At 40.8% G+C, this 18,695-nt stretch overlaps 1 protein-coding gene across 1 annotated transcript in view; it reads left to right on the forward strand.

Annotated features, from left to right (window-relative positions):
- Window positions 1–433: 433 nt before the first annotated feature.
- LOC136829718 (uncharacterized) overlaps window positions 434–18,695 on the forward strand; it is a 40,922-nt gene continuing 22,660 nt past the window's right edge. The window contains exons 1-2 of the mRNA XM_067088518.1: window positions 434–734; window positions 17,750–17,834. Coding sequence (XP_066944619.1) covers window positions 573–734; window positions 17,750–17,834 — 247 coding nt within the window. The 5' untranslated portion in view covers window positions 434–572. The remainder of the gene's footprint in view (window positions 735–17,749; window positions 17,835–18,695) is intronic.

Consider the following 18,695-nt stretch of genomic DNA (forward strand, 5'->3'; position numbering starts at 1 on the left):
ACCGAAATGACTTTCCATTAATTGCCGTTCAAAGTTTTTCTTTAGTCTCCACATATATAATCCTGCTACTAGACGGACAGTAAGACAGACAGACACAGACCCAAAACATGGGATTTTTTGGTTCTTCGGTGCCGTTCACACCAGACTCCTAAGTTCTATCTATAATCTCTCACGGTTAAATAAGGAAATATTGTCCCAGTCAATAGAAGTAAACCAAACAAAATACTCATTCCTGTAAATCAGAGCAAATTTCCAATTTATTTCTGACTAGAAAGAAACCTCTTCGTGAGCAATGCAGAGAGACACTGACTTCAGTGAAAACCGCGTAGTGCAGTGGGAGTGGTTGGAATTTCCTCAAGGAACGTTCGCGTTTCTTGCGCCACGTTCCTGTGGATATTAAAACGAAGGGTTCAGCGCCACGTCCCTCTTAATCAGCAGTAGCCACCTTTCGGGAAACATCGCGTCTTGATGAGGCAGCCTTCTCAGTCTTGCTAGCAAACTGGTCCCTTTTTCTTTTCGCGACTCGTTTCACTCGAACGCCAGAAGAGCAAGGATTGGGGACGGAAACCAAAATGGTAAATGGGCGTGGCCAAGACTGCGAGACCAGCAGGTTCCTTGGACACGAGAGTCTAAGTGCTCTGCTCTGCGTGTACATCGAGCCATTCAGTCCGCCCGATCAGCAGAGGGATTTCTTCTTCCCAAACAGCCCCGATGGGCACTGGCAAGACGACCAAGTAAGTTTTTGTTTTGTTCTTTTGCTTCTGTCCTTACTTTTTCCACACCTACCCAGTCCCATACGTAAGAGAGAGAGAGAGAGAGAGCACTGATAAGAAATCAGGCCCGGAAAGTAAGAGGGTGTTGTTTGTATTTGTGCATACATACAGTACATATGTGTATATATATATATATATATATATATATATATATATATATATATATATATATATATATATATATATATATATATATATATATATATATATATGATAGTCTTGTAAAAAGCCATCATAATTCAGGATACAAGATAGTGAACTACAGTATGATATTAACAGCGTCTTTTCATCCAGCGACTTTTTGTCCGACGAATTCTGTGGCAACGTCTTTCCGTCCAGTTCTCTGAGAAAAATATGGAAATGGGCGCCAGAGTAAACAGTTACCATTACTACTGAGTTGGGAGGTAATATAATTACCATTATTAAAAAAATAATCAAAATAAAAGGTAACGTCCAGTAGCGCCTGTTTCCCTGGCAGTCTCCCACAAACAAAAAGAATGTCGTCGATGAGATGACGACACTCGAAAAAGAAAAAGAAGAAGAGGCAGTGTGTCTGCAGTGCGAATTCATATTTCGGCCGGGAAACGCGCGCCGAAAGTGACCTCCTGAACCTTTTAATTTTTAAATGCGTATTGGCCTGTGTACGTGTAAACGTTGAGCGTATATTTTACCTGCGCAGCTAAGCACGTATATATACCAATTTACGCGACTTGAGGTACGTATACAGTATATATTTATGCCGTTCATTTTTTCCGCGTTCCTTTCAAGAGCATCCCAATTATATCATTCCTTTCTATGACCTTTGCTTCGTGAATCACTGCTAGAAATACCGGTTTCTTCCAGCCCCTTCACCCCATGATCCTCCTCTGATGCACTGATGTGTGTGTGTGTGAGAGAGAGAGATAGAGAGAGAGGTTCATAAAAAACATGATAACGTATAAAGATAAGAAATGTCAACAGTAAATAAAAAAAACTGAAATAGGAATAAGCAAATATGTTTGAAGAAAACAAAGGCATTGAAAAACTTTCAAATATCGGGTTAAATGCCAATCCAGAAATGCCATTAATGTGTTTTTAGCGATATCTACGCCTGTTTGTTTGGTTACTACTTGTGGCATCACTGATTTTGTTTTGACATGTTGCAGTAACTAAATATGCATGTCGTAGAATCATCTCCGGGCAGGTTCTGCAATGGCACGAACATCCATCCATTTAACATTTCTAAAATAATATCTTACTTTGCAAATACTGAGAATCCTCTAGTTTCATATTTTACCTCATCTTTCATTCGCCACAACTGACGTTCACGCACGCCATAAGAAATCTCATTCAACTTGTGCCGAGGAGTGATTTGTTGGTAGCAAAGAAACAGGCCCAACCATCTCACTGAATTAGTTTATACTTGTATATTAATGCAGTCACACACACACTGACTTCCCTATGAGTAAGAGCTTAACAATCGGCATTAGTTCGCAGTCGGTGGAACACAATGGCTACTTAATACTCTTTTGTTATTTTTTTCGTGCTAGTGACGCTAGTCACGCGCACAGTAATTTCCCCATGAGTAACTAGTTATAAGCTGTAAATAGCACCGCTACACAGTCACAGTTATTGGAAAAATGTCTGATTTAGTTCTGTTTTATTATTTTTATGTGCTATTCACACACACAGTGCTTACCTATCACTGTTACTAGTTACAAGTTGCAACTAGCTGCACGCAGCACTGGTTCAGTGCCACAATGATCGAAAACTGTCTGATATAATTCCGTTTTAGCAAATGTATTGCATGCTAGCAGCCAGTCACATAGTGTTTCCCTGTGCAGTACTAGTTCCTATCAACACTACTTTATAGTGACATACTCTCATTAATTGAAAATTTTGTCTGCTCCACATATATAACACGATTTAAACTTAATAAACTAATTTAAAAAAAAACCATGCATTTCTTTTTACCCTTCCTGATGCTACATTGTGGCTGAGGGGTACGTGACCAATACCGAAAGACTTCAAGGGGTACATAAGATTAAAAAGGTTGAGAATCCCTGAATTCTACATGCTCAAAAATCAGTGGTTCTGCTTAACACTCGTCTTGTCTTCCCCCTTTTGACCGCATTACCATACCAAGGATTCGATGACTCCTTTAAACATGCTCAAGAGTCAAGAGTATATTTGAAAGACCTTCCTCAAGCCCATGGACCTTGCTTCTACCTTATCGATGACCTATTACAGTCTTCCACTGAATCTACCTATGTTACAGAAACCCCCCCAAGAGCAAGCCCATGCTGACGCAAGGCTGGCATAATTGAGAATAATAAAATCCACCTTTACTTGAGACCACGGGTGATTTTTAAGTTTTATTTTTTTTTCCTCTTCTTCCAGAAAGCCCTTCATTCTGCATTTCCGAACCCTTTGACTGTAGGATGTCTGCTTATCTTGGACAGTCCAATGATCGAGTCAGTTTCTTATTTTCTGTCCGAAAATAAGAAACTTCCCGCTGATGGCGTGGAAGATGCACAGATTTAACTGATGTCGAAGAAATATCCGACCAATTCGTCCCAAAATTTTACTTGTAAATATGATTGATACGTGCTTTGTATATGATATACGTGCTTTGTTTGTTATATATGATTCGTGCTTTGTGAGAGGGCGTGGTACCAGATGCAAACAAGTATTTCCTAATGCTTTGCAGAAGGTCAACAAGCGAGGTATTCATTAGTTTTTAAACGTTCCCTGAGGCGCTCTGCAGGCTAATTTAAATACCCGGAAGTCATATACACTCCTGGAAGATGGAGGTTTTATATTTAGGGTGAGACGACCGCTTTTTTGTGGAGATCAATCGGTGGTGTCACCACCACCCTTGCAAGAGTCGGTTACGAACGGATTCGGGAAGTAAAACAAATTTCTCATGCGTTGCCGATTATTTGCTTGTCTAAATTCTGAATAATTTTACTTTTTTTTTACTTTTACTGTTTTTGCGGTATTTTCAACCAATCACGTTTACTTGACTAAGTTTGGAATCAAGTTTTATTTATTTTTACTTTACAATTTTCCCCTGAAAGTGGTTGAAATGATGGAATTTGGCTGTCGAAAAATCGTTGGAAAAAAGGCGCAGAATCAACACATTGCTATCACCCCGGGTTGCCTCTGTTTACAAAATCCTTTTAACGCCTGGCATCACTTCAGTATTTTTGTTATTCCATTCTGTTCGGTTGGGTTACCGAAAGCTGACTTTCAGGTCGTTTTTATCCAGTTTTGTTTACACGAGTCTGACGGACTGCCTGAGAAAGAATGGTACCCAAGAGTTCAGTGAACAGGGAATTTTACCGTGTTCTACTCAACGTTCTTACAATCCATTGCCAGTAATGAGCACTTTCACGGATTAAAATGGCCTCACTTCTTCTCAATATATATATATATATATATATATATATATATATATATATATATATATATATATATATATATATATATATATATATATATATATATATATATATATATATATATATATATATATATAGTATATATATATATACTATATATACAGTATATATATATATATATATATATATATATATACTATATATATATATATATATATATATATATATATATATATATATATATATATATATATATATATATACAGTATATATATATATATATATATATATATATATATATATATATATATATATATATATATATATATATATATATATATATATAAAAATATATATATATATATATATATATATATATATATATATATATATATATATATATATATATATATATATATATATATATATATATATATATATATGTTCGCTGGAAGAGCGCTTTTTAAATGAGTGCCCTCTGTCCTTCCGCCCATTGTTTCATAAAAGATGCGTTGACGATACCTTCACCCTTTTCAAGCGTAATTTTGACTGTGATTTATTCTTAGAATTTGTTAATTCGTATCACCTAAATATTAAGTTTACCCTTGGAAAGGAAGTGAACGACCGTCTTTTATTTTGAGATGTAGGTCTTTCGCGATAACAATCAGTTTAATACTGCTATTTTTAGAAAAAAGACATTTACGGGTTTGGGAACTAATTTTCATAGCTTTTGTTATCGAAATTTTAAATTTAACTCCATTTTTACTCTTGTATATAGAGCTGTCTCCCTTACATCTAACTGGTCTGTTTCTCATAAGGAAATTACCCTTCTTTTAACATATTTTACTGATAACTTCTTCCCTACCAAGCTCGTCAACAAACAAGGTTCTTAATAAAGAGTTTTGCACTAGCGCAAATAAAATAAATGTTCCTAAGCTTCCCTTTTATACCCGATTCCCATATTTGCGCGATGATTCCTTTAGGGCTGAATTTACTGACACCGTACAAAAATACTTTGGCGCATTAAATGTTAAACTTATCCCTATTAATCCACTCACAACTGGCTCCTTGTTCCGATTTAAAGATCGTTTATGCCCCCTCATGTCCTCTGGTGTAGTGTACAAATATTCTTGTCCCAGATGTTGTCTGGGAACTTACGTGGGTTCTTCTCAGAGGATGACATATGAGGGTTCGCATAGACTGCCACAAGGGAGTTAGTTTCCTTCGTGGATGTTCACAATCAAATCCTGAACAGTCCGGTATACGTGAACATAGCATGAAATGTAAAGTCCCCATTAAATATGACCATTTCATTATTGTGGGTCAAAACTCCAGCCCAAACGAATTACCGATCCTCGAAAGTCTTTTCATTAACCCAGCAGTCCACCTCCACGCCCTTGTACTGCCTTTCTTGACCTGTTGTTTTTGTTTACGTTCTTTTAGTTTTCGTTTATCTCTTGCCATGGTAGGTCCAACCCCGGCGCTCCTCAAATATTTCTTGACTTTGTGATATTTTTGTATCTTTGTCTTTTTAACTGAACTTTTAATCAACATATGTGCTTTTAATTTTCTGTGTAACTTTGTCAGTTTTGAGTGTACTTTTACGTTTGTGTAAAGTTTTAGTTTCATTTTAATTAGTGTACAAACGATTTTTTTTTTTAGATAATTAGCAAATTCATATACTTTTTATTGGTCGTTATTTATTGTGCAGAACCCTGATGATGCAATCAGCTGAATGCGAAACGCGTCGAAATAAATTATAGTACGTCGCCATGTTTGTTCCTACCCTGCTCCCTGTATATATATATATATATATATATATATATATATATATATATATATATATATATATATATATATATATATATATATATATATATATATATATATATATATATATATATATATATATATATATATATATATATATATATATATATATATATATATATATATATATATATATATATATATATATATATATATATATATATATATATATATATATATATAATACACTGAGAAAAATGTGAGGCCATTTTAATCCGTGAAAGTACTCACTGCTGGAAATGGTAACATCACAACGTTGAGTAGAACACTGTAAATTCCGTTTGCTGAACTCTTAGGAACCATTATTTTTAGTGCGGTCCATCAGACTCGTGTGATATACATATATATATGTCCTGCTGGCGTCACCAACAATTGAACATCCCGAATGCGCACCTGATGAATCCAACAGTAGCGGCTTGGAAGTCAGAGGAAAGAAGCTTCCCATCAGAATCCGGGAGTGCTGGCAAAAACCCAAGAAGATGACTCATACAAAGGTCACGGAAAAGTCCTAGTGAGTCCCTGTTTGGTCTGAGGGTCAAGCGCTCCTTCCAGCACATCCTATGGCCCCTTCCACGATGAGAGGATCTGACACAGTGAAAGTCGAAGTACCATTACCAGTACACGGTTGTGTAGGCGTGGGAAGTTGACGACAGTGAGTCAGTCAAAGCACAAGTGGTGAACCTATCATGAAACTTTGTCTGTTCATATTCTGGGAGTAATCAAGAGGATTCTTTCGGTGAAGAAACATCCCAGTGTCTTGAAACAAGTGAAGTAGCATACCACTAAGCAATTGGATTTAGGTATTGTCTTCAGTTGTTCATGATAAGTCCCTGAACAGCCGTTGAACTGATCTAGTGGCGAATCGCCGAGGCAGTCCCTAAACATCTTGAGATGTTAAACTATCATCATTTATGTATGTCATTAGTGCGTGTCTTTGGGGGAGAACTATTGAATTAGCAGCTACTGTAGTACTACGCTCCCTTTTTAACAGTGCTTGTAACGCTCACCGTTTAGCGCTGAAGTCTTGTTGGAACGACCGTTTAATTGGAGAGTCGTCAAAGTAGTCCCTGAAAGTGTCATAGAGGTTATCAGAAGCTGTACGCTATGCTCGAATAAATTTTGGTCTTTGTTATGTAAAGAAACAGGGAGTATTATTATCCTTATTATTTGCTTCAATTTTTAATGACTGGGTATCTATAACTGAAAATTATTTGTGTCAAACTGTCTCGAAGTAACTTTATGACAAGAGTGCCTGTATCTTAAGTGGCTTCTTCTTCTTCTTCTTCTTCTTCTTCTTCTTCTTCTTCTTCTTCTTCTTATTATTATTATTATTATTATTATTATTATTATTATTATTATTGGTGTTAAAGGTGATAGCTTCATCAGGAGCATTCAGTTTGTATAGAGTTTTCGCCATTTTTCTAATAATTGATTTTTCTTGGTTACTGCATTCTGCCAGTAACACGCCGATATTAGTCATACTTGGAGAGGAATGGAGGTTAGTTTATTTCCGATGAACACAGTATAACAGTAACCATAATAGTAACGGGATACTGAAATCGGGAGTTCATCTTCCGTAGAGTTGTCCTTCAGGTGAAAGTCGTCTTCGGTGCCAATCGAGGCCACGATTCGCTCAGGCTCCACTGAGCACGGTCACGCCAAAAGACGGGAGTAGACTGACTTTCGATTTTGTTGGTTGTTGTTTAAGATTAAGCCAGCCTTGTGCTGGCACGGGCTCTTGCTCCTGGAGCAGCCCGTAACTGGATCGATCTGTGAAAGTACAGAGCAGTGCTTTTGGCTGTTAGTTGGTGAAAATGAAAGAGGGTGACGGGCAGGTTTGCAACCCATTTGAACCTTACGGTACCCATCAGTAGGAGAGAAAGTTTTATAGCAGTGAGTCCCAGCCTAGTGGGAGAGGGCTCAGAAGGAAAAGGAAGAGAGATTGTGTTTGAGGGAAAGGTAGCAAAAAAAAAAAACATTTACATATACTCATATACGTATATATACATACAATATATATATACAAATACATACACGTACATGCACGCATACGTATACTTATACAGAGTAAAACTATATGTACCCATATGTGCATATACATCCACATGCATATGCACATATATATACACACCTGCATATACATATGTAAAAATATATATATATATAAAATAAAGAAAAACTCATACGCAGAAATGGGTGTCCCACTTACTGTTTTACCTGTGAGAGTATTCTTTTACCTGGGAGGTGGACAGGACATCAGGAGATTGCCATGTGTCCTTATGTTACCTAAGATATGTCTGGTGATCTGTGCCGGTGTCTGCTCATTTTCGGTCAGCTTCGACCTGAGAGCCTGCGTCTCTGGACAGTCCAGTAGGTAGTGTGCGAGGGGCTGGTTTACCGCTCGGTCACAGTACTGGCATGGCCTGTCTTCTTTCCCAATCAGTTGCCAGCTGCACAGGTATCCTAGCCTTAGCCTGTGCGTGATGACAGAGTTTTCTGGTGGTTTGCATTGTGATGTCATGAGGCTTGAAATTTGTGACTTCCACGTACCACTTGGCCGTTCTTGAGTTTTGCAGATAGTGCTGTCACACTTCACTTACTTCTTGAAGTCTGGCATATCTTTTTTGCCATTTCTTTTAGTTGCGTGATTGATGGTTGCATCTTTATATTCACTGTACTGCAGCTGAGAGCGTTTTTGGCTAGGGTGTCGACCTCTTCATTTCCCTGGACCACCACATGACTAGGTATCCAATTGAGGACGACCCTCCTGCCAGCAGCTTGATGCGACTTGGCCACTGATTTCACTGGTGATATCAGTGTCACATTTTCTTTGGGCTTTGTCGCTCTGAGTGCAAGGATTGCTCCTTTGGAGTTGGTGTGTACTGTTGTGTACCCTTCTTTCCGGATGGAATCTTCTAAGGCTTTGAAAATTGCCATTAGTTTGGCTTATAGTATGGAAGCATTGTTGGACAGCCTCCAGCTTCCTTTGAAATCTTGGGAGACCACTGCTGCTGCCGTTGCCAGTGCTTTTGGATCAACTGATCCATTCATGTGATATGTGTTTTCAGCTGCAGCTGTGCTCCTGATTGCTGCTTCTGCTGCAGTCCTCATTTGTGATGCTGTGCACAGTGCTTTGCTTGCCGGTAGTACTGTAAAATTATACCGGAATGGGTCTTCGACCCAGGGAGCTGGTCCTTGGTATCCCTCAGGTGGGACATCCTTTGTCATGTCTTTCACTGCGTCCTGCAAATCTAGTTGTCTCAGGGTTTGGAGTATGCTGCCAGCATGTGTTTTGGGAGGATTTAGCTCCTCATGCAGGTTTATACATGCACGCAATTTATCCTTCAGCTGTCCATCTCTGTCGCTTCTGATAGTTTTGTACAGTGTGGCAGCATTTCTTTGGCATATTCGGTGGGTGAGAGATTGTAGCTGTCTGTCTGTCATCAGGAGGCATATTCTGGTCCACATTGGGCCTCCCAGCATTAATCTCATGGCATTGTTCTGGATGACCTTCAGTGTAATGAACCACTTTTGGTTCTACAGGTTCCATTACTCATAATTAGAGATGGGACTGGAATGGCCAGAGGGACCAGGACAAACCATAGAGGAGGGTGCAAAACAAATGCCATAAATACCTTAAATCTAATTTATTATATATAAATGTACATACTTACAATTGAGTACAGGTTTTAGGTGGTGAAAAGACACTAGATGATCATTAACATAAATAACCACATTTAAACCCAAATAAATTAATCATTAAATAATTAGCATAGTCAACAGACAGAAAAAACATTTATAAATAAAAATAAATGCTTAACAGCAGCTGTCAAAAATCAATGAACATCAAATTCAAAATATAAATGCAAACAGCAAATTCCCAGAGCCATACACTTGCTCTACACCATCAAATAATAATGAAATAAACAATCATAATAACATGCTCAATTAAATCAATAAGAAACTCAAAAATAGGCAGCATAACAATAGTGACACATCACCAAAGCAGCATATGACAAAAACACTGACGAATTCCGAAGAATTGTTGAGGCAGTCTATTACCGCCAACCAGGATAAACATAACCAGACGTAATCGGTTGAACCATTGAAAACAGCAATTAGTTGTCAAAACAGGAACACATCCTCAGCACAAATGAATTCGCCGACTCGTCGAGAGTCTTTTACCATCGAAATATCCTCTCACTGCTACTGCAGAAGTCAGAACACACAGACGTAGAGGCCCTCATCCTCCCATTGAAAATCACAGATCCATCACAGCTGTCACCCAAAAAAGTGATTTTGGGCTGCTCTATCAAAGCACTCTGCTGCTACCTTCTTGGCTGAGTGTCACCAAGGAACTGATCCGTCTGCCACCCAAAACCTGACTGCCACTGATGCTCACACGGTGACAGATGTAAACTCGCCATCCTGACGAAAACACCAAAGGGCAGGAGAAACATGGAAACTACATTAACAAGATCATTCCAACAAAGAAACGACCGAAACTGACATCCAGCCTCTGCTGCTGATCCTTCCTGAGACTTGTCAGGACTGGTGCTGCATATTCTACTTGCATTCTGACGGTTTGCAAGTAGAACTTTCTGAGCAGATGGTATGTGGCTCCTTCTTGCAGAGTTGTTATCCTCTTAAGAGCATTGTCTGATTCTTGTTTTGGCCTGGAGGAGCTGTCCACCCAGTCTATGGTGTCTCCCCTCAGCAGAAGACTGGGTGGAATCTGACCATGCTGTATTGCCATGGCTTTTGTCTTTTTTATGTTGATCTTGAGTCCCAGTTGTGTGCATTTATCCTCTATTTGTTGTAAGGCTTCTCGTGTCTTATGGAGTGGTCTTCAAGGGCTTGTGCAGACGATGCAAACATTATCAGCATATATAAAGACCTCTTCTCCCCGTGGTGGTAATTCTTGGCAGGCTAGATTCTCCATTAGGACATAGAACAGGACGGGGGTTAGTATGCCTCCCTGGCAGTGGGGAATGCCATTTTCAAGAGGGTAGTATTCTGACGTTCTGCCTTGGAACACTACCCTGGCTTCTCTGCCTTGCATATAGCCTTTTGTCAATGCAAGTAGGTTGCCTTTGATCCTCTTCCTGACTAGGGAGGAGAGGATGGGTGCTTCATTTGCCAACTCATATGCCTTTTCTGGGTCTAGAAAGACCACTATGGAGCATCTGTCACTTATGGCACATAGTACATCCGTGAGGCACTCATGGGTGCCAACCCCTTCCCTACAGGCATATAGCCTAGGGTGTAAGGGCCCTGCCTTCCATGTGAGTCTGTTTAGGACCATTCCTTTAGCTACTTTCTCTATGCAGCTGATAAGAGATATCGGTCTGTATGAGCCTGGTTCCTTAGGCTTTGGGATTGGTTGTGTGTCCTGTTGCCCCCATTTTTTTGGACTGGTGTGTTCTGTATATGTTCTGTTTATCAGGAAGAGATAGGCCTGCTTGGCAGGGTCGCCTATGTGCGACAGCATGCTGTAGGTGATTGCATCTGCACCAGGGGCTATGTCCTTCTTCCCCTTGCTGGGTGCCCTGTGTAGTTCCTCAATAGTGGAAGGTGTCTGTGTCATCCAGAATGTTGCAGACAGTGTTGATTTCTCTCCACCTTGAAGGGGTAAGCTCACTTATTTTTCCCCATGTCATTCAAGGAAGGTTGTGTGATTTTGTTCTCTCTGCAAAGTTCCTGGCTATGCTGTTGGCTTCTTCTTGTTGGTTGGAATGGATGCTTTGCACTGTCATGCCCTTTCTGGGAATTTTTGCTTGGAATTTCCAGATTTGGGTCACTAGCATTTGTCTATACCATGCCCGCTGTTTAATCCCCTTTGTCTCTGATGTGGCATGGACTATTACCTCTCTGAGGAGGCTGTGCATATCATCAGATGGATTTTGCCAAAAAAGTCTTCTGACTCTGTTGACTCTGGCTTTCAGTTCTCCGACTCTTTCACAATAGTACCAAGCATCTTTGTAGTTGGTCCTGGCTTGTTTGAGCTTTGGCAAGGAGGCATTTGCTACCTCTCTAAGTCTGCCAATGAACTCCTCATAGAAGAGCTCTATGTTACTTGATGGGTTTTCCAGGTAGTCTATGGCTCATCTCGTCATGGTGGTTTCAAAAACAGCCACTGGCAAACTTGGGCTTCCATCTCTCTGGGGGATGCGGTATGGGAGGCACTTTTTTGAGTTGTAGGCCAATATCAATGGCTATATGGTCACTTGTGAGGGTTTCATGCAACCTCCATGTTGCTTGCTCCTTTAAGGCTGAGTTTACGAAGGATAGGTCCAGCCTTCCTCCTCTTAGATGAGTTGGCACTCCACTATTTAGCAGGCACACTTCTGGGAATTCATATGTTGACTGGTGTAAGTGTCGACCTGTTGGACTGGATTGTTGTGAGTCCAGAAAAGGGTGATGTGCATTAAAGTCCCAAGTAATTAAGGTGTTTTCTTGTGTTGCTGTGCAAAAAAGTTCTTCCTCCTCAAAAGAGTCATTTGGAGATCTGTATATGTTGTGTATTGTAAGTAATGTGTTGGCAAGTGTGATTTTTACACTGAGAGTTTCTGTGTCTTCCCCACATGGTATGTTATTTATTTTTTTGGACGGAATTGTGTTTAAACCCCTCTCCGTGTCAGTGTGTGGTGTTCTGTAGACCCTGTATCCACTAAATGAGAATTTGGCACTTTCCCTTACTAGTGTTTCCTGCGACAGTATGATGTCATAGTTTCGTATTTGTGTGTGTGCTTGTAGGAATGCGTATTTATGGTTCGCACTGAGAATATTCCACCATAGAATTTTTATGGTGTGTGTATCACTGCACTCATTTACTTCCCTTGGATTTTCACTGTTTCTTATTTCACTCACACTGGCACTGGGTGTGCTCTGAGCACTGACACTGGAGATAGCACTGGTACTGGCACTGGGGATAAGCTGACACTGGCACTGGGGATGGAGCTGACACCGGCTGTGTTTACGGCAGGGTTTTCCTACTTGCACTGGCATGGATTTGAAAAAAGTCCTGTCGCTGTGTCGAGAGAGCTGCCAACTACTTCCATGGCGATGTGGTCATGAAACTGGATGCCGCATAGTTTGGTGAATTCATGTGACACATCGATGAAGAAAGTGAAGGACTCCTGGGCGTGTGCAATGAACCTGTTGCCCCTCAGTTTTGGGCAGATGTCCCTCAGCTTTGGGCAGATGTCGTACCTGTGGGGTAAGGGGGGAGGAGGGGAAACAGGGTTGTATGGCTTTGGGAAGCCGAGGTCGGTGGTTCCGGATGCGGGATTTAGAGAGGTTAGTACGTAGGTGGTGGATTTAGGAGGTGGAGTGGGAGGATTGGGGAAGGTGATTCTTCTTCTCGGGCTGGTGGACGGTTTCCTGAGCATGTGGGGTTGGTCATGGTGCGATCTGGTGTGTGCTGGGTTCTCCATTCTCTGAGGCTGCTTGCATGGTTGGGCTGACTGTGCAACCTTGGGGGCGTTCGAGGCCCACTAACTGCTGCTGTGTAGGACTATGGCCTCTGTGGGTGGGTATTAGCTGGGGCTGTCTGGCAGGGTCTGGTGGGCTGCTCTCTGTTGGGGAGGCTTCTGGGTGTGATGCCCTTTAGCCAGTCTATTTTCTGTAGCCTTACGGGGGCATTTCCTGTTCCAGGTGTGGTGGTTACCCTTGCACACTGGACATCTGGCATGGGTGGCTTCTCTGGATTTGAACTTCTCCGCGCAGGTTGGAGTGTGATGCATACGTCCCACACTGCCTGGGCAGTGCATGCACTGCTGTGGTGTCCATATCTCTGGCAATTGTAGCATCTCAAGAGGCTCTGGCATGAAGTCGATGACTGGGAAGGTGCCCCATACTCCCAGGTTGATCCTCTCTGGTTGTTTTTCCTTTCCAGAGTATGAGTACTTTCTTTGTTGGTTGCAGGTTTGGACCCTTTGTGGTACACCTCTCTGCTTTGGCAACCTGCAGATGGTCCAAAATAGCATTAATGTCAAAGGAGTGGGGGAAGTGGCGTAAAATACATTTAATATGTTTTTCTTTGGGGTTTAACAACTGGAAATACTGAACATTTTGTCTCATCCATTTATCCGTCTCTTCATTCTTTGGCAGTGCTAAAAGTTCTCCTCGTACGGTAGACCTTACCTTAAATACTTGCCTGGGTTTTGGCTTCCCAAATCCTTAATGAGGGCACAGGAGCTACTACCTGTGGGTGGGGTGATAATGTATTTGGTCTCAGGGTAGACAGTGTCTGCTGGGCGTCCTCCTTGTTTGTTCTTCTCTTTTGTGACAAGGGTACAACCATTGTTTGTGTCCATGGCCAAGGTGTCTTCTCGCTCTCCAGAGGTGGCAGGTGTGTTTCCTTCTTTGTCAGAGGTGGCAGAGTTGAGGCGTGGTTGAGCTGGATCAGGTAGATTGGAAAAAGAGGAAGGTATCGTTCTCTTATGATTCTCAGCTGCCATCTTGGCTGGAGACGTGGCTGTTGCTCTGGGTGTGGGCTGGCTCAGAGATTCCATGGCTGCATGGATGTCGCCACCTATTTGTGGGGAGACAAGAAGGTCCTGAAAAGAGAAGTGATTATGGAAAAAAGATGAATGCTTATATTTTTTGGGAGATGGATTCTCTCCCTGGTGTACAGGAGGTGATGTGCTGCTTTGCTAAAAGCAAAGACTTTTGCTGATGCTCAGCTGCCACCGATTGGGTGGGCGCTATAGCTCTCTGCCATTCATGTTTGGCAGGAAATTCTCACTCTGGGAGAGAGAGGAGGTGTTACTGCTAGGAAAACCAAGCAGTAAATGATGACCTTCGATGTGAGTCTTGCTATTTATATACGAGAAGGTCAGCACGGGGTCAAATTCAGCTGCCCGCTGACTGGCTGAGGAGAAAACATTTGCGCTACTTATTGGCTGGCGAGATTTTCTCACAAGACAAAAATTTATCGCTGATGGTTTCTCTGCCGCAGCCTTGCTGAGCGGCAGGGCTGGTGTGTGATGTCATTTTCTGGTATTTCACAGCGAATATTCTGATTGGGCACTGGGGCGGCTCGTAGAATCTCCGACATTATTGTAAGTTTAACGTTCAAGATTATCGTTTCTTGTGGTGTCTGGTGTCGATCTGTCAGGTACAGAAGCAACAAGCTGCCTAATGCTGGTAGACAGCAAGAATACCCCTTGGGTGGTATTTAATAAGGACTTCTCCTTCTGTATTAAGAGAGCCTCCAGCAGCTGTAGGTGCCTTAGGTCGGCAGCTTTTCCGATTATTTCTGTATTCCCCACTATTTCATTCCTTGTAATGCTAGCATTGTGGGCATCTCTCATATGGCTTTTACGGCACCTTCTTGGGCAGGACAGGAGATTCTGCTCGTCAGTTTCAGGGTGGTTATACCAATATAGGCACCAGGACATCCACGAACTGGGCATTGACTCAGTATACCACATTCATCTGTTTAAGAGGATCTCTTACTAGTGGGGCTGGATTGTTTTTCATAATTAGGTTTCTAGTTTGGCTGTTTTGATAGTAAATAATGAAGTCAAGCCGTGTGTCGATGTCAGTAATGAAGATGTTGTCTGCGATGATCTTCTTGATGGCATGTTCGTCTTCCAGGTAGGGTAATACCCCAAACTTGCGCGATTCGAGTTGCACGAATTCACGGACACATGAACTTTTCATTGGAACTTAATTAATTGTCATACACAAGTTTTTCAGACATGCGAACATTTGCAAACACTGAGAAACCCTGCAAAAGTGTTTGTTTAATTTTTCATCTAATTTATAAGTTTTCAAGCTTTTAAGAGTAAATTGAATATTAAACACGTGTGTGTGTCAGGGGCGGATGTGTTGAAGGTCTCTCTCGCGTTTTTTGCCAAAAAAGAAGGGGTTTTTCACTGTTGGTGATTATACCTCTCATAGAAGGCAATGTATAAATAGTGTCTCTACATAATACCCGGCGTGTAAACCAGTTAGTGTTGTGTAACTGCAGCTAAATGAACGAAAACCTTATAACCATTTAAGGAGACCCTTAACTACAACAACTTTCCACCAAGCAGGTCCTTAGCCACTTAGTGATATATGATACTTTCTTGAGAGAGGATATACTAATCTCCGTTCTGCCCTAATCAGTGCCTTCGGAATTTTTCAAGTTTCAACTTCTCAAAGCCTATTGGCCCTGGGAAATGGGAATAGAGTGCTGTGTATGTGTTAGTGCTTGGACCCCCTTTTACCACAAAAATGTCCAACTGTCGTGCCAGTGACCCTGGCACCTAATGATACCTGTGCCCCACACACAAGTTCTGTACTTGCAAACAACTGTCTTTACTTTATCCAATACCAATCGAACCGTTCCGCTGTCGAGTGTACTATACAATCTGTCAGTGCAGCCTTCTCCAACGAGGAAATTAACTCTGCATATGTAAAATGCAAAGACCTGATACCAGATACCATTCTCCAGGAGCGACCCACTAAAAACCTATCCTCTCTCAAGAAAGTATCATATATCACTAAGTGGCTATGGACCTGCTTGGTGGAAAGTTGTTGTAGTTAAGGGTCTCCTTAAATGGTTGTAAGGTTTTCGTTCATTTAGCTGCATTTACAATTTTAATTGTAAAAATTAAAAGGCTAAAAATACCATATAACATGGATGCAAGTGTTCTATTTTTTTTTATTCTAAAGATTTATATGAGAATTTTTATGTGCTTTTGTTGGACCATATTCAAGAACTTGTAATTTTAATAACTGTATATGTTGTGGTCAATAAACTTCTATCTATCTTGGGAGGGTTGTGGGATGAGAGAGGAGGTGAGTCACAGGAATGTTGGTGAGCATGTGCAGAAGATTTGGAAGAGACTTGGAGGGTCAATGGAGGCCCGGCTGAGCATGTAGGAAGAGCCTGCAGTCCAAATCTGCTTTAACTATGGATGGAAGGAAAAAGTTTGCAACTAATGAGGTGAACTGCTTGCAACTGAAATGGCAAGAAGTGTGGAGATACACAGAAGTGGTAAAAAGTTGAGCTCGTTGAAGCGATGGCTCATTGCGTCTTGAGATAGTTTGGTCTCATCAAAGGAATGGGAGACGATAGGCTGGTGACAAGAAGGCATGAAAGCGGGGGCAGGTGGAGTGAAGACGATATTAAAAATGAAGGGCTCTAATATTCAGGAAGTGAGAATGTACACTATATAAATTTGAAGGGCACAGTATGTATAGGGAGCGTTTGGTGCATTGTTGATGAGTTTCCATCATCAGCTCATGAAACAGCAATGTTTTCTGCAAAAAGGCCTCGATATCAATTTAGCAGTCAAAGAATGAATATGGAGCGATTGTTGCTATTGTGTTTTCTAGAACTAGTCCCATTTTGGGAAATGTGCGAGTAAATAATATATGTTTCTGTTAACCTAGCAGTGCCCAGAAACACTATCAAATTCACTGTCCTTATCGTTCCATTCCTATTTTTAAGAGATCTGATTACTTTCAATTATAATGGAAAGAATTAAACTCAGCATAAATGAGTTGCAAGAAGGCAGTGGTAACCACATCCTTATACAATGATCGAATCATAACTACGGAAGTTTATCACAGTTGTTAACCTTTTTGTTATTCCTTTGCCCTGAATATGAATTACATTTGGCCATGGTAGCTCGTATTTAACATATTCTAACTGAAGTCCAAGTTTCAAGGGGAATGTAGAGAATATCAGATTCTAGCTAGCTTTGTGTTATACAAAATACCTGAATGGTTTGACTATCATGATTTTTTGTCTATTCGTTCCAGCATTGTGCCGTGCCAGGGATCCTCTCAGATCCTCTTTCCCAGAGTCCTGACAACGAGAACCATCACTGGGCCTCCAGTTCTACAAGTATGTGATCTAATGCCCTCTTTAGCCTTCATACATTATGACAAAGACATAATTGTCCTTATTGGGTTGACTGACTGGCTTTGATTAAACCTGCCTTAAGCCAGCATAGGCCCTTGTCCTGTGGCGGTCCATATCTGTGGTAAGGTAGGAGAAGGAGACGGAGGCCTGGTGTGGACTTCCGCACTCATTGCAGACACATTTCATCCTGACACTACTCAGTTCTTCCTACTCTCAGGTTTCAGATTTCTCTTCCCACTCTCATTTTCTCTGAGTTCCATAATAAATCCTCCTTTCAGAGGCAAATCTGTCATTTCCTTCGGATTAAGCCAACTCATCTTCCTCCATTTATGAATTCAAATGCCCATCATGGACTGGCATCTTTCACACATTTTCCATCCATTTCTTGCCGCTTCATTCATTTATTTCTTCTGAGAAAGACTTCAGTGCTTTGGGAGCATTTCTTAACAGCTCAGCTCTTAAACTCAAATATATCAGTCAGTAAGGTCCTACAGAACCTAATATCCCTCCATATTGCAGCAACCTTTTCTTCATTGCCTTTCCTTCAAGTGTTTAGTGACACAGAATGTGGATACTTTTAGGACGTCTAATTTTACTTGAAAGACTGAATATCCGAATAAAGTCTTGAGTATGGTTTAATGACCCCCACGAACTTCGTTCATTTCTAAAAGACTCAAAGGCTCTACATTAACAATATAGTATGTAAGTTGTCAATTTTACTTTCGTTGTCTTGACAGTAGGAGGATACTCTGCGTTCATGACACTTAGGCTGTAAACATCAAGTCTAACCTCAGCCTATGCTAGTAAAAATACAGGATGATATCTTATTCCTAACTGGCACTT

The sequence above is a fragment of the Macrobrachium rosenbergii genome, chromosome 45, assembly GCF_040412425.1.
Source record: "Macrobrachium rosenbergii isolate ZJJX-2024 chromosome 45, ASM4041242v1, whole genome shotgun sequence".
In the NCBI taxonomy this organism is placed as follows: Eukaryota; Metazoa; Arthropoda; class Malacostraca; order Decapoda; family Palaemonidae; genus Macrobrachium; species Macrobrachium rosenbergii.